The sequence below is a fragment of the Triturus cristatus genome, chromosome 11 (genome assembly GCF_964204655.1).
Source record: "Triturus cristatus chromosome 11, aTriCri1.1, whole genome shotgun sequence".
Classification (NCBI taxonomy): domain Eukaryota; kingdom Metazoa; phylum Chordata; class Amphibia; order Caudata; family Salamandridae; genus Triturus; species Triturus cristatus.
This window is the reverse complement of record NC_140594.1, coordinates 204,677,551-204,693,259: the sequence shown is the minus strand read 5'-3', so window position 1 is coordinate 204,693,259 and position 15,709 is coordinate 204,677,551. Positions and strand designations below refer to the sequence as shown.

Genomic DNA, 15,709 nt, shown 5'->3' with positions numbered 1-15,709 from the left:
GGTGCAAACTTCTTTTGAACCTGCTTCAATATTGCTATTCAGCACACCAAACTCTTCTAAGAGTCAGTGTATGTTCGTTGTATATATCGTTTTTTCTGATCTCTGATTTTGATACAACCCAAATGCTGATTTTGTACTTCTGCTTAGAGAGTATACGTTCCACGTGCTAAATTGAACACATTTGAAAAAAGCCACTTTCTTCCTTCAACACTGTCCTTTACTGCTTTTATTCACATACTGTAGTAAATTGAAAAATTAAACAATTTCTACTGTGATCGGCAATCACTTGCTCATTCTCGTGCTAGATTTAAGTGTCGCTATAACAACATCTGACATAGAAAGTCAGCATAAACAGAGATGTCAACTTTATTAACCAGTCCCTTCTTTCTACACACGGATACTTGTACATCCATACTTAAAATGGGACAAGCCAAACTACACGTTCCAGATTCCAGGATACTGTTGACTAAAAATAGAAAACTAGCAGTAGGAAAATTAGTTGCATGACCATTTATCAACCCTGTTAAAAGTTTATGCTTTACACAGAGTTTCTGAGGTCTGATTGTGGAGGATGACGACTGCCAACAAGATGGCAGTCAGCATCTTTACGCCTATCATTTCCAGACCCTAACATCTCATCATTAATCATTTCATGACTGAGAAGGTTAAGAAAATTAGGTGCCGCTCTCACAACACATATCGGACATCTGCACTACCTTCCGTCCACCCCCTAGTTGATTTCTTTCAAAGTCCAGTTACACAGCGAGCCACATCTTGTATTGTCTGAAAGCGAAGTCCTCTGACGAGGAAATTCTAAACTCATGTTACAATCCTTCTCATCATCCTCAATTCTTCTCTAAGCCAAGGAACCGTCCAGCCTGGTTCCTATACACAATGGGTCTCTGTAGAACAACTCTGGACCCAAATGATTTCACCAACTTCCATCTGATCACCAACCTACCCTTCATAAGAAAAATATATAATCTTAAAAGCACCCCCCACCCCCCCAAGTTACTACAGCAGATTATCTAATACAGTAACCTATAGGACTACCTATCTGACTTCACATCAACATGTCACCTCTTTATAAACTATCTGAATCTTCTCCTTGTTCAGCGACCCTTTGCTTCACAGCTTGGTTTGCGTTATACTGTAGCATAAATATATTTGTCCTAGAGCTGGCCCATGTCCATGATCAGCAATAATACATTTCAAATAAAGATCACTGGCAGAAACCATTTTGTCAGCCAGTAAAGACAGCACCTGAACATGTCCTTACTAGCTCTAGTAAACAGTTGTTTTAGTACTACATTAATGAGCAAAAACATACAGTAGACTTTTGCTGCATTGTTATGAAGAGACTTTTAGGTCTTTTCCCTGGAAGAAGCTGTCAAATTTCCTGGGTAGCATTCCTCTGGACACAGTTGTTCATGCTTCGTTTTCTTTGCAAATTCCTTGCTTCCATGTCACCACCCTCATACTTGTTGGGATGATGCTGGATCTGAAATCTCTCTCAAACGTTACTGGATAAACACTGAAAAAAACAGGGATTAACATACTGTGCCATTTCTACAATGTCACACTCGGAAAGGCATGAATTCTCTACTATTACTGCAACATATTCATGAAGCAGCTCTCACAACCAAAGAACTTCACAAGATAATCATTGAATTTCTGAACCGATATTGCTCATGCACCACAACTAGATGCACACAATATCTGTGTGATGTGTCTTCTCTGCTGACCATTTTATCACCAAAGCTAAACACTTGTAACATATTTTGAAGCTCAAAACCAAGGAGGACCCTCACCTCACACAGCATCAACCTTTCAACCACAACTTCACAGAATCTACTCTCCATATCTCGATCTACTAATGATTCTCTCAAAAGGCTATAGCACATCATGATACTTGATGGAGCCCGGTCAGGCTCATTCAAGGACATCCTCATCAGTAGCACAACAGCCATCACAGACAAAGCCATTGTGAATAACTTTGCAGAGAGTGGCCTATTACTGAAAGAACTCAAAACTTCATATATCAAGCCTATTCTATAAAGAAAATGGGCACTGACAAAATGCACTTTTTGAACTATTGTCCTGTCCTTGTCAAACTGATAAAAACTGTTCCCTACATACAATTGTCTTCTTACATAGATGAAAACAGTCTTCTACCAGACATTCAGATAGGATTCCATCCAGGTGGGAGCCCAGAATCTGCATTCATTGACACATAGGACAAGAGAAAGGCTACAGTGGATTCCAGTGGACTAGCGACATTTCTGCCATTCAACTTGTCTGCCACTTTTGATATGCATCGGCATCATTCTGTACACCAGAGACTCAGGTCCATAGTGTTCCATGGCACTGTGGCTTCCTAGATTTCTTCCTTACTAACATTCTTACATTTTAATTTACTTTCCTTCTGCTATTATCCTTTTACTTTGGCCGGCGTCAATATGTCCTACAGAGAGATTGAGCATTGGACAAAATTTAATTATCTGAAACCAAACATTTAAAAAACTGAGATATTAGTGTGTGGTAAATGGACCGCCACCCTCACATCTACCGTCTGGATAAAACAGTGCAGCCCACCTCCTACACCATCACCCCAAGTAAGGAATATCAGCTTGATAAGAGATATGAATCTCTCCCCGTTTCCTCAAGTGAATCAAGATACAAAGGGATCGATTTACATGATTAGATGAAACAAAGCTGTGGGAAAACTACTGAACCTTAACATTGTTTTGCTAATTTCACCTACCTGGGCTATCTGGTCGCATATCATTCGAAGCAATGTGCAAAGTGTGCCATACGATGGTCTGGTCCCGGTTTCCTTAAAAAAGAAAAATTATGTTCAAAATGTTTAGGATGTTGTCACTGGTGATGTCATGTGTGATCCATCAATGATTTTGACCAATGATGTCATTTGAGATGTCTTTAGAAATGCCATCAGTGATGCCTTTCAGATGCGAGCAGTGACATCACATCTGAGGTTATGAGCAGTGCACAGTGGTTTGTGTAGGTAACTTTACCTGGACAATATAAGTAGTTTATATGGTGAGGCCTGACAGCGCAACTGTCGCTAGACAATTATGTGAGTCTCACTAGAGAGGGGCTTTGGCTCCGCCCACATGTTGGGAGCCAGGAGTGCATATTTTGATTGGGCAGAAGTTGTGTGCTTCCTCAGAAAAGTGCTTGACCTCCACTGCAGTTGTGATCATTTTATTTATCTAGCTAGATGAGGTTGAACTTACAGGGGTGCACACATGACATAGTAATACTGCAAAATTCTCTTAGATAACTAGATAATTTATTGTGTTTGTCTTTCTCTGGTAGCAGCAGAGATAGGAAGAGGGTAGTAATTAACCCACATGGATGTTTAGGGCTGGCTCTTTTCTAACTTTTTAACCTACAACAATATTATTCTACAATTCTTTACTTCCACACAAATACATGTTCATTCCCATGTTGTTTACTTGTAATGCTTCACATTACCATACAACATTCCTTTAAAGCCCCAACTATTGGCATTGCCAGTGCTTGTTAGTTTTTGTGTCATACAGGTAAAGAATGTCCCGTTAACTGCATTTTTTCAGGGAATTTCTGAAGTTTATTATTATTTTTGATTTCACTACAGAAACCACAATCCTAACGAGTCAAAAAACAGCATACACTAAGGTTCGAGAGGAGTGGCAATCCTGATAAGGAAAACACATCCGTTTAGGGTGACACAGACGTGGACGGACTCACTGGGGACATACGTGGGGGTCCGGGGTATGTGGCGAAGGAAAGAGTACACAATAGTGTCTGCCTATGCACCACCTAAACTCGAGGCAGCCACGTTGAAAGGAGTCACGGAAATATTGCTCGATACGTCGGACACTGTGCAGGTGCTTGGGGGCGACTTTAATGACGTGATGGCCCTGACGCTTGACAGAACGGGAGAAAGGGGGAGAGACCTACCCCCGACTGCCCTTGCCAACATGATTGAGGCTATAGGTTTGACAGATCTTTGGAGATGGTTACACCCGGAACGGCGAGACTATTCATTTTTCTCTGGTGCCCACAAGGTGTACTCCAGACTGGACTATATCTTCATGGCTCGACACATGCAAGCGAGGGGTTTATCAGATCACTCCCCTCTTGTGGTGAAAATAGGAAACCGGATACGAGGACAGGGGCACTGGCGGGTATCAGCGTGGGACCTGTAGAACTCGAAGGTACTGAAGGGCATACGAGCGGATGTTACAGTCTGCTTAGCCGACAATGAGGGCTCGGTATCGTCACCAGTGACTCTCTGGGAGTCCATGAAGGCGGTCATGAGGGTAGGGTCCAGGATCGGATTGCAGAAGAGAATAGGGAAATGCAGAGGGAATTGGAGACGATGGAACGTCACATATTACAGTTAGAGAGAGAATATCTCATTAGTAAGGCACGGGGGACACTCCGTCAGTTACTCGACGTTCAACAGCAATATAGAGATCTCGCCACGGGAGAAGCCAAAAAACAGGCGATGGCAATGCTCCACCGTCTATATGACGTCGGAGACCAGTCGGGCAAGTTGCTGGCGTGGTTAAGTAGAAAGGAGAGGGACGCGAGGTGGATAGAGCAAGTGAGAGATGCGCAGGGGAACCTGGTGCGTTCCGATGCTCAGATTTCGGAGGCATTCGCGGCACACTTTAGGGCATTTTATGCGGCACGGGACCTGGGCACGCAGGACGACGCACTGAAGTACATGGCAGATCTTGACCTGCCAGTGCTCGCAGATGGGGACCTCAAAGAGCTGGAGGCTCCCCTCACGTTAGACGAGGTCAAAAAGGCGCTGACCAGGCTGCGGGTGGGGAAAGCGCCGGGCCCGAACGGGTTCCCGGCGGAATTCTTTAAAAAGACGGTGGACCTTCTGGCTCGCCATTTGCTGGCGCTCTTCGAGGGAGCGAGAGAAGAGGGGAGCCTCCCCCTGGACCTGCGATTGGCCACGATCATCCCGATCTTTAAAGAAGGGAGGCAGCCGGAGGAGTGCACCTCATATCGCCCGATCTCCCTTCTTAACACTGAAGTGAAACTATTGGCGACGGTGCTGGCCCTCAGGCTATGGAGGGTGCTCCCGGGATTGGTTCACCTGGACCAGACGGGCTTTCTCCCGAGCAGAGCGACGAGACTTAATTTGTGGAGATCGCATAACTGGCTACAGGAGGTGAGCGGAAGGCAGGATCCCCACTGGTTTCTCTCACTGGACGCAGAGAAGGCATTCGATGCGGTGCATTGGCCCTTCCTGGAGGGGGTCCTGGGGCGAATGGGCTTCGGACCCGTCTTCCGGCAATGGATACGACTACTGTATACGGATCCAAGAGCACGAGTGAGAGTAAATGGGGTCACCTCCGGGGATTTCCCTATCTGCAGGGGCACACAGCAGGGGTGCCCCTTATCCCCCCTGCTTTTCACAATGACAATAGAGGTACTGGCGGCAAAAGTCAGGCAACACCCAGGGATTAGGGGTTTTCGAAAGGGACCGCAGGATGAGATGGAGGAAAAAATATCCCTTTATGCGGATGATGTCCTTCTCTATGTTACCCACCCGGCCACAACGATCCCGATAATCTTTTCGGAGCTAGAGCGGTACGGAGCCCACTCGGGATACAGGGTTAACTGGCACAAGTCGGTATTGTACGATCCGAAGGGGCAGGAGCAGTGGCCGTGTCTTCCGGACAGGCTTCAGACAACGAAGGAAGGGTTTCATTATCTGGGTGTGTTTCTAATGCTTGACCAGAGCGTCTCATATGACAGGAATGTTGGGAGGGTTTTCAAAAACTTCACAGAGGACGCGAACAGATGGCGACGGCTGCCGCTTACGATCCTGGGGCGCGCAGCCATGTTTAAGATGATGACGCTGCCCAGGTTCCTGTACGTCTTCCAAAATGAATACTATCCAGTTCCCAGAGGGGTCTTCCGGGAGATCGACTCAGAGGTCCGTAGCTTCCTTTGGTTAGGCAAGCAACCCAGGGTGGCGCTAAAGACCCTGCAGCGACACCAATATAGCGGGGGGATTTCACTTCCTAACGTTGAAACCTACTACTGGGCGGAACACCTAGTGTCCATTAACGACTGGTTCCATGCCCCAGCCACGCACCCAACATATGCTTTAGAACGGTTCGCCATGAGCACACACTCATACAACCACTACCTATATGGAGGTAAAGGAACAGGACGGCTATTGACGGCAACTAGACTCACCCTGGCGATATGGCAAAGGGCGAACAGGTTGATTGGATGGGATAAGAAACTTACTAGACAAACGCCTTTATGGCACTGCGTGTGATTACCGGAACTGAATAAGTTGAAAGGGTTCAAACACTGGGACACCATTGGGATTTCGACATTGGGGGACGTGCTAGTAAGAGGGGAACTGAAGTGATTCTCGGTACTTAGGACGGAATTTGGCTTACTCCCCACGCAATACTACAAATATGCTCAGCTGAAGCATGCATGGAGGGCGGGAGGGCTGCAGACGGCCTCACTCCCGGAATACGCACCCTTGGAGGGGCGCCTATTGCAGGACCACATGATAGAGAAAGCGGTGTGCCTCACATATCGGACCCTCATGAACAACATGCCCGACACTCTGGGGGCGCTTAGTTACCTGGGAGAAAAAAGTGGGTGAGATGGACGAAGTGGATAGGAACACAGTTCTCATGCATCCACGAGAAGTGGCGATTAAGTCTCGGCTGCGGCTGATACAATTTAATATCCTGCATACGACCTACTTTGACAGAATACGATTGTACAAAATGGGAAAGATAGGGGACAGGACCTGTCTGAGATGCGGAAGGGAAGGGGGGGACTTCTATCACATACTCTGGAAGTGCCCACAGATTCAGACGTATTGGCGAGGGATCCTGGGGGAACTAGGTAAAGGGCTAGAGGTTCCATTGCAGGAAGATCCCAAACTGGTATTACTGGGCATGACCAATGATGTAGATCTCACTCGCCCACTACTGACCTTCTTGGTTCTGGCCCTAGTGGTAGCTAAAAGGGACGTGGCGAAATACTGGGGAGCGCCCGCGCCACCCAGACTGGAGGAATGGAGGAGGGGTCTCGACCTTTACATGGCAGCAGAAAGGGTTACATACAAGGCACAGGCATGTCCCAAGAAATTTAGCAGGGTGTGGTCTAGGTGAAGGAAATATCATGGCCTGGAGGGGGGTCTCTAGAAGGGTGGCTGGGCGGGGGTTGCTACACGGTCCACGGAGGGCATGGATAGCCCAGACGCATGGGCGGATATGAACATTAAAGACGATGGTGCAATGGTGCGGAGCAACTATTGAACTGGCTCCTCGTATGAAGGGGGAGGGGGGGCGGTGGGAGACAAGCAAAGTGGGTGTGATGACCAGTGATGACCTGTCTGTTTGGTTGTTCTTGTTTTGTGACAAGGAAAAAAATGCAAATAAAAATAATACAAAAAAAATAAAAAAACAACATACACTGAGGTTAAATCCAGCAGTTGAATATCCACCGCAAGGTCATAACACAGTTGTGAATTTACAAAAACGCTTTGTGTAAAATAGGAATTGCTTTAATTATTTTATCTTTTCATGTCCATACCCATAGCATAAACGTTCCTACTGTTTAATTCATCACAAAGTCATTCTTTCCTCCACACTGAAAGTGTTTAAAGACACAACACGCCTCTTCATCAGGGATTCAAGACCACAAACCATTTATCATTTTGCTCACTGAAAGCTGTGACGAGCAGTCGTATTGTAGGAGACAAAAAGCTTCAGTGGCTCGTGACACAGCTGATTAGGACTGTGTCCAGGTTCTTTCTTAAAACCTGAAGTCAGACGGCTCAACAAGTAGGTGAGCTCAGTTAAGGCTATGGAACAGATATGATCTCCTTTTGGGATCCGCAAAGCTTCTTTTCTTTGTCAGATTTCTTTTTTGCAGTTTTATATAGCGCAAACTCAACCCAAAGGTATTGGAGCTCTTTACAGGAGCACCAGTTACTCTACAGAAGGACACATTAATTTTTGGTAGCCACGGGGAGATTAAGTGATTTGCCCAGAATCACAGGATGTTGAGCTGATGCCGAGACTCGAACCTGGTTCCCCAGCTCCAATGTCGGCAGCTCTGGCCACTTCGCCACATCCTCTCCCCTAGGAAAACTAGTTGTGTACCCCAGCACTAGGCAAACTGGAGCAACTCATGATTCTGGCTCCCGGTTTTATGGTATTTATTGTTTTTATATTTCCATCCATATTTATCCATACTTATGTTTTGTTAATTATATTTTTATTTATCTGTATTTATTTTAGGTTTTGTGAAAAAATGAAGCTAATACTAGTATATTTTCACATTATTTAACCAATAAAAGTACGCTCTTATTTGAATATCTGACAGGTTTCAATGATAAGAAGACCCACAGATGGTAAATTAGTATACGCATATGAAAATATTAAAGTTATAATATTAAATTTATGCATTCTTACTGAAGTTTCAGCCTCATTGCTAAGATTACTTAATTTTTTAACTTCCTATACCTGTCAATCCGCACATCTATTGGCCTTACAGTTATGACTGACAGTATTGAAAATCACTTAAAAAAGAACATAATTTCCGTTTTATCCACATTTAAAAATAAATACAGATAGGAAATTAAATGGCGTTCTGTCTGTATTTATCTGTAAAAATCAGTAAAAACTGAAAACAGGGAGCCTTACTCATGATTAATAATAATCTGACCCTTTCCATCTGCACAGCTTTGCTTCTGCTACATGCACAAAAACGTTCATCAGTGCAGACGTATGTTGGACAGCAGGCATTGGATTATCGACATTGAAGTGTGTAGGGAAGTGCCCGTTTTTGTATGGTTACAACCTACATTTTGCTCCAAATACTGATGCTTATGATTCTGCACTGAAGTCTGCTTCCCAGGCCCCGGTGCTGTGCTCTCACAAAACTGTTATGTTCAACTTGGTAATCCCAAAGTGGCAAAGACTTTATTCCCTTATAAGTCGCTAGCATATGGCTCTAGGGGGACCCAGGGCATAGGTGGTAAAGGGATCCTTAGAGCTACAGCTCAGTTTTGTGCCACCCTGGGCAACCCAGTCAATCTACTGACAATTGGTCTGCCATTGCAGAAGCAGTGGAAACCTCTCGAGTTCTACTGTGCCCTCACCACATGTGGCACATTGAAATGCACTACCTCTGATATATGTCAGGCACCCCAAATGAAGGCCTCCTCAGCCCAGTGGACAAGGTGCATTATATTAAATGTGTGCACATATAAGTGCAAGCCGATATGTCTCTATAGTGGCGTTCCCCATCAGAAACTACTATAAGTGTTAACAGTCCATAGGTTAACATGGACTATCAATCACTCTCGAGATTGGCAGCTCCATTATTACACCACTAAAATATGTAATGTTTGGTATCAAACAATATGCCTTCTAACAACATTCTTGTGCCCTGTGTGACGTGGTATGTACCCAGGTGGCACCGTTTAGGTTGCCCACATGGTTTCCCCAGATCTGCTGTGCTCATGGTCAGCCCATGCTTTCCCACATCGGCTGCCGCCAAGACAGGATTCTGACCTCCTGCCAGTCAGTGTGATCACTCCCAGGAGTCGGGAACATACTCTTGGGCAGGAATGAGGTTACACCTCCCTCCTCCCATGCAGGCTAGTGAAGTTACACATTAAGGTGGTGAGATTAAAAGGCTGCACTGCATCTGATATGCATCTGGGCTGACTCCCAGCGAAGGAAACAACCCTCCCACTCCCTACTGTGCATTTGTACCCGGGCAGGTGAGAAATTAGCTGTGCTGGTAGATGTACACCCTAAGAAGGCTGGCCCCACCTCCAGAGTAAGCATCCTGGTCTGTACACCACAATTGAATTCTGCCATTTTTAGGAGTGGCAGAATTGAGGGTTCTGAGTAGAAAAGGTGACCTACACCCCCGGATGTGGTCGCCTCGGAATTGGATTAGCTGCAGGTACTAGCTGCCCATTGGCTACAAGCTCCTACACGCCTAACTCCCTTCAATCTAGGATTTAAGGGACCCCCTCCCTAACACCTGATCTGATTCCTTGCATCAAGGAATGAGCACGAGGAGACCCATGTCGCCACAACATGACTTTCCCCACAGTACCAAAGCAAAAGAGGGATACTTTGTTCCTGTGGCAACAGACTTGGAACTGAGTGAACGACCCTCGTCCTTGGCTAAAACTCGGCACTCCCAAAGAGAAGGACCCCTGTGGAAGCCAGAAGAACCCTCGGACTCCCCTGGACTAGTGGCACTAGTCCCCTGCAAGCTGCACGTTAAAACACTCACCGGATCTACAAAATCGCAGGTCATCATGTGGGATCGCCCAAATTTAGGTGGTCCAGTGCTTTGTGGAAGTTGTATTCTGACCTGCTTCAAAGTCTTAGGTCGTTACCACACTCCCGCGGACCCACTGAAGGTCCATTACATTTTTGCTGTACTCACCTCTGCCAAGGCTTGCAGGTCGCCAGTCGGGCAACCGACCCCTCCACGCGATGTTGCATCAAGAGAGAACATCAACCGACCTGTGACGGACGTCAGAACCTCTCCATTGTTGTCCTTTTGCATCTTTTCCACCGCAGCATCATTTCAGTGGTAAAAGCAGCTCTCTGCGGCTCCCGTTCAGCACAACAGAGAGCCAGGCCAACACTGCACCCGAGCTCCACAGGCCTGGTAAAAGACCTGTATCACCTTTACCCCGGAACCTCTATCACGTTTACCCTGCACGGGTACAACGCAACTCAATCTGCTAGTGATCGATTGGTTTTTCCTATTGACCACAATGTTATCTTTTTCATGTATTTTTCTGCACTTACTTAATATTTCTTCAAAAATCTATAACTCTGGTTATATGAATGCTATCCTGTTCGTTTTGGTGTCGAAAGATAAAAATACACTTTATAAATTGGTGTCAGTTTGCTTTTGAGTCAATTGCTTATCGTTCATGTTGGTTCTCTGAAATGCTTAACACATGTTCTTCTAGTAAAGCCTGACTGCTCTTTTCCACTGTACCAGGTCTGAGCTAAGGATTTGTTTTAGTGTGAATCCAATGATCATCTTTGGGGTATTGTGATAATATTACATGGTAAGACTACTCAGTCATACCACATATATTCCACTTTCTTACAAAGTGCTAAATACCTTGAAATTTCAACTTGGCATCACAGTGTAAAGAGGTCGGTCATGAATTTTTCTGACCTGGCCTCTGGGCCTTTCCGTGGTCCAATTCTAGGCTACCAGCTCAACGGGTAGGGAGGCTTTGTTTCAGTGCAAGCATTCCTCCAAACACTGGGAGTCTTTCAACTACATGTATGGACATTGTGCAACTTATTTATTGGGAGTGCAATGGTACATCAAGATATGAATGCCTTTACATTACCACGACAGGCTATAACTCCACCCTCAGTGCAGCATAACATCCACGACACAACTGAAAAGGGGGTTGCCAGACTATTCGTTTTCAATGAAGAGGTTAAATCTTGTTTATTTAGATTTGCTAGAGCGCTCGGTTGCCCCAAGAATGTCTCCGCTCTAAATGTACATAGATATAGATATAGATGTGTGGCGCCGCGGCCAGGGCGACTGACTCCGGATTCTGGGGATCACGGTTGGATCCCCGGTGCCGGCAGCAGATCAGCCCAGCACCATGCGACTCTGGGCAATAGCTTGCTTAATCTTCCCGATGGCCCCCAGCGCCTAGAGACCCTTACGGGTGATTGTTCGCGCTTTACAAATGTAGCTATTATTATTATATTTTGTCTCCACACCCTAAAGTCAAGCTCAGGCTTCTGCAGCAAGTCCCCAACATAAACGTAGGTCTATCCCTCCCTGTCCTTCCCACCAGCTGTTACGATATAAAGGGTTCTTGTAATATCTCGGTTCCTCGTCAAGTCGGACTTCAATCTTAATAAATGTTAATTTTTGTCAAAAACTCGAAAAGAAACTATACTAGAATCTAGGTTGCGATTAACCTAAATTTGCATAGGAAACTGAATGTTACTCTGCGACTTATCGAACCATGTTAACGAAAGAAATGTTTCTTGATTTTGAATGATTGTTAATCGGATAGTAAGGGATTTCTAGTTCCCTTTAGATTCTGTTTACTCAGATGAAGTAAAAGACAACTCTGTGGTTATTGAATCTTTTAGCGAGGTTGTAATAAGCTGCTTCTTTATAGTGTAGTTTTCTGATGCAACACAATAATCTGTTTTTCATGTCTTTCTTTCCTTTAGCGGGTTTAGTGTCTCCACTGCTGGAAGGACTCATATTTTCAAGCCGGTGTCTGTCCAAGCCATGTGGTACGTACGTTTCATCCCTGGTGTGTCGCTACTAGTTAAAAGCTTTGCTGTTTAACAGATCTGTCAGCTGCGCCACTGAATGTTAGCGTACTGTAATGAAAGTTAAACGTGTATTATACAAAGAGCCTTTTAAGTGTCCCTTTGATGATGTCACACTCTAAAATATGAGACTGTGGGGTGGAATAGTTATGACTCCTGTCACACTCTTCAGTTTTATGGTCAATAGAAGTTATTTTTACGGCCGAGTGAAAATAATTTATGGAATGAAAGCGCGGGGGGGGGGGGGCTGCCCGCGCTTTAAATCATTTCAAGAGCTATAAATGTATTGACTGGTTTGAAAAAGCAGCATGCGGACTGTAAACAATTACCGTATAAAATAAGCATTTACTGTAAAGTGATTTTGGTTATTTTTTCCAGATACAAGACATATTACATTTTATGGTCTTGAGTTTTACAAAACGAAATTTTTCAGTGCCGAGAGGCTTTAAAATACCCCAGAGCCCGCACTACTTTTCCAGCAAGTGTTGCATCTGAATTGGGGCGGCAGGCACGTGCACAGACACTCTTGTGCCTGTGTTTGTAGGCCGTGGTGTTGATATTTTATTGACAAATTGTGTTTACTCATTGACATCTTTGAAAGATCTGTGGTATAATCTACATTTTTTAATGAGTAAAGTAGGTCGACTCTGAAGCAGCCATGGGGTCTGGGGACCGGCACACCCCTGCCTACCTAAAAACCGCAGAACGGAAACTCCTTCCCTTCCAGGTGTGCCAATAAAACGTCCTCGTCTGTCCAGTGACCAATATTTTTGTGTATCCCCTTTGGGAGACAGTCAGCCTGTGTTGCTCGTCATCTCTGAATGGGAAATCCAGCTTCTAGGTGTGGGGGAGCTCCTTCCAGTTGAGCTTTTTATCTCCCGCCTACCAGACAGCACAAGCTATCGTGTTGAGAAAGACATATTGTGGATTTACCAAAAACCTACATGGGCTTGCACCCCACCTATTGCTTACCATAGGTTGGCTTTACTGCCACTCTTATTTGCTTGTTTTCTATTGGATGGTTTATCTTGTTTCGACCTGTCCATATTGTGTTCTTACATCCTCTGTAGCATAGCCTCTTAACCATCTCTTTGATTGGCTGGCTTGTATGCTTACTCTACTCTCTGTTAGGGAACTGCACTTGTAATTCCCTCCTTCCACGTTGCTCTCTCTCCCCGATGTGCTTCTCGATCTCCATCCACACTCGTGTTGCTTTCTCTCCTGTGTGCTTCCCCCAGCCTGTGCACCACTTTGCTCTCTTCTGCTCGTTTTCTCTGCCTCATGTTGCTATCACTCAGCCTTCCGTGTTGCTTTAACCCCCTGCGCACTGTGTTGCTTCACCATGCGCCCCTACTCTTTTTTAAAAGCACTTTCGAACAGGGCACAAGTCCTAAAAAAAGAAGTGGGGGGACGCTGTCACCGGAAGTGACGTCACAACAGGAATCTCATGAAAAGAAGTGGGGGGACGCTGTCACCGGAAGTGACGTCACAACAGGAATCTCATGAGTATTCATATGCCTTTAGATGACGGGGCATTTCACAGCACTGCTACCCCTGGTCTGTTCCTCGATGTCCTTTGCAACCCCCCCTGCCCCCCACTCCCCCGAGGGGGTGCCCCAGTTGCACAACGAAGTGCTCAAAAGTGCACAAGATACAGAAGGACACACATTCCAAGCGTTAACCGCCAACGCCTGCTCGCTCCGCCTCCCAATCACTCCAGCCTGCACACACCACCGGTGCCTCTTAAAGTCTCCAATTACAAATATTAGCATATCTTTGGTAATTTACGGGAAACTTCCCTCCCACCCGGGCTCTCTGCTCACACAATGCTGTCCAGCTTTTGGGCAGGGGGGACGGCGTCCACCCGGAAAAACCTGGTAAAATAAGTGGGGGGACGCCGTCCACCCGCGTGGTACCCCGACTCGAGCCCTGCTTTCGAACTACATTTTAAAAGAGCGCTTTCATGCTACTTTTTTTTTTTTTTAAATTACTGATCAATCTCGGATCGGTAAATAAGAAAAAAGCCTGTGTCCTTCTCTAGGTGTGTGCAAGCATTTTGAATGCATGGATATGGCTACAAAATTACGCGGAAGCGGCGTCATCGCATTTTTTTTTAGCTATGCTCTACAGTTGCCGCAATGTTAGAGCAGTGCTCAAAACATTGCCAAAGCCTCTCTGTCCCACAGATGCGGTCTATTGGCTTTGCCGATGCTTGTTTCTGTATCTGATGTTTGGCAGGGGGCTGTTCCCTTTGCTTTATGCTGTGTCACTGCCTTGCCCATGAGCTGACTGGTTGTTCCCTGGTGTGGCATGTTGCACTGATTGGCATTCTGTTGGGGTCCCCACTTGCTCCCTAATGTGGTGCTTGTGGGTTGCTCTACGGTTTCCCTTCATGGTTCTACTTTGGTGTGGTTACTCCCTTCATTGCTGGGGTGATTGGTTCTGGCTTCTTGCTGGAGTTTGTCCCACCCTACCTTAGACTTGGTATTTTGGGGATTTTCTGACCTACTTCCCCTGTTTCACTTTGTGACTTATGTGATGGGGTTTGCATTTCTGCTCCATGCTAGAACCTCAGCTGCTTGGGTTTTCTTGTGCCTCTTGGTCTCCTTTGAGTTTACTCCTCTTAGATTGTGAGTTTGTGGTTACTATTCATGTGTTCCTTTGAGCCTCTTCCTGCCCCTGTACATCGGTTTGTGTTCCATTCTCTCTGCTGTGGGAGTTCGGGTGCTGTGGCCTCTTCTGTATGTCTTTGGATGTTTCGGATGAGTTTCTGATCTATAGTGATTTTTTTCCCCCATCATGTTTGTTTGACACATTATTTAGTTTTGAGCAGTTCCCTGTCTTAACTGTGTCCAGGGGGGTGGCCCTATTTAGGTCTCGCCTAGCGACGCAGCGAAGCTGCTCGCTAGCGAGATCTATTGTCGCCGATTTGACTTTGGAAGGGGGACAGATGATCTGTACTTTCTCAGACCGGTGATGTGCACGCTTACGGCGTGTGTATCAGATTGCTCCGGGACAGCACCTGGGCATGCACACGGCGTGTCTTTCAGCTTGCGCCTGGAGCTTGCCCCCGGACAGCAGATCAGCATGCGCAGGTGTCTCTAAACTTTCAGGCGCTCCCACCCACTGCGTGCTCGGCTGGACAGCCCCATCGGCCTGAGATGGCGGCGGGTCGGCGCTTTGTGCACAGCTGAGGAGAAGCACTGTTTCTCACACAGGAGGGACTCTGCTCGCGCCCTGTCCCTGCCAGCATCCTCCCAATGCGCTCGAGGCTGAAGGCGGGAGGCTTCTGCGGCTGCAGTCCCCGTGTACTTACGAGGCGAAGGAACAAG

General features: G+C 46.0%; 1 protein-coding gene across 3 annotated transcripts in view; it reads left to right on the top strand.

Moving 5' to 3' along the window:
- Positions 1-15,709, top strand: part of SSH1 (slingshot protein phosphatase 1) — a 441,967-nt gene that overhangs the window by 278,843 nt on the left and 147,415 nt on the right. For all 3 annotated transcript variants that reach the window (XM_085636457.1, XM_085636458.1, XM_085636459.1), the window contains one exon: positions 12,273-12,338. In XM_085636457.1, coding sequence (XP_085492583.1) covers positions 12,273-12,338 — 66 coding nt within the window. The remainder of the gene's footprint in view (positions 1-12,272; positions 12,339-15,709) is intronic.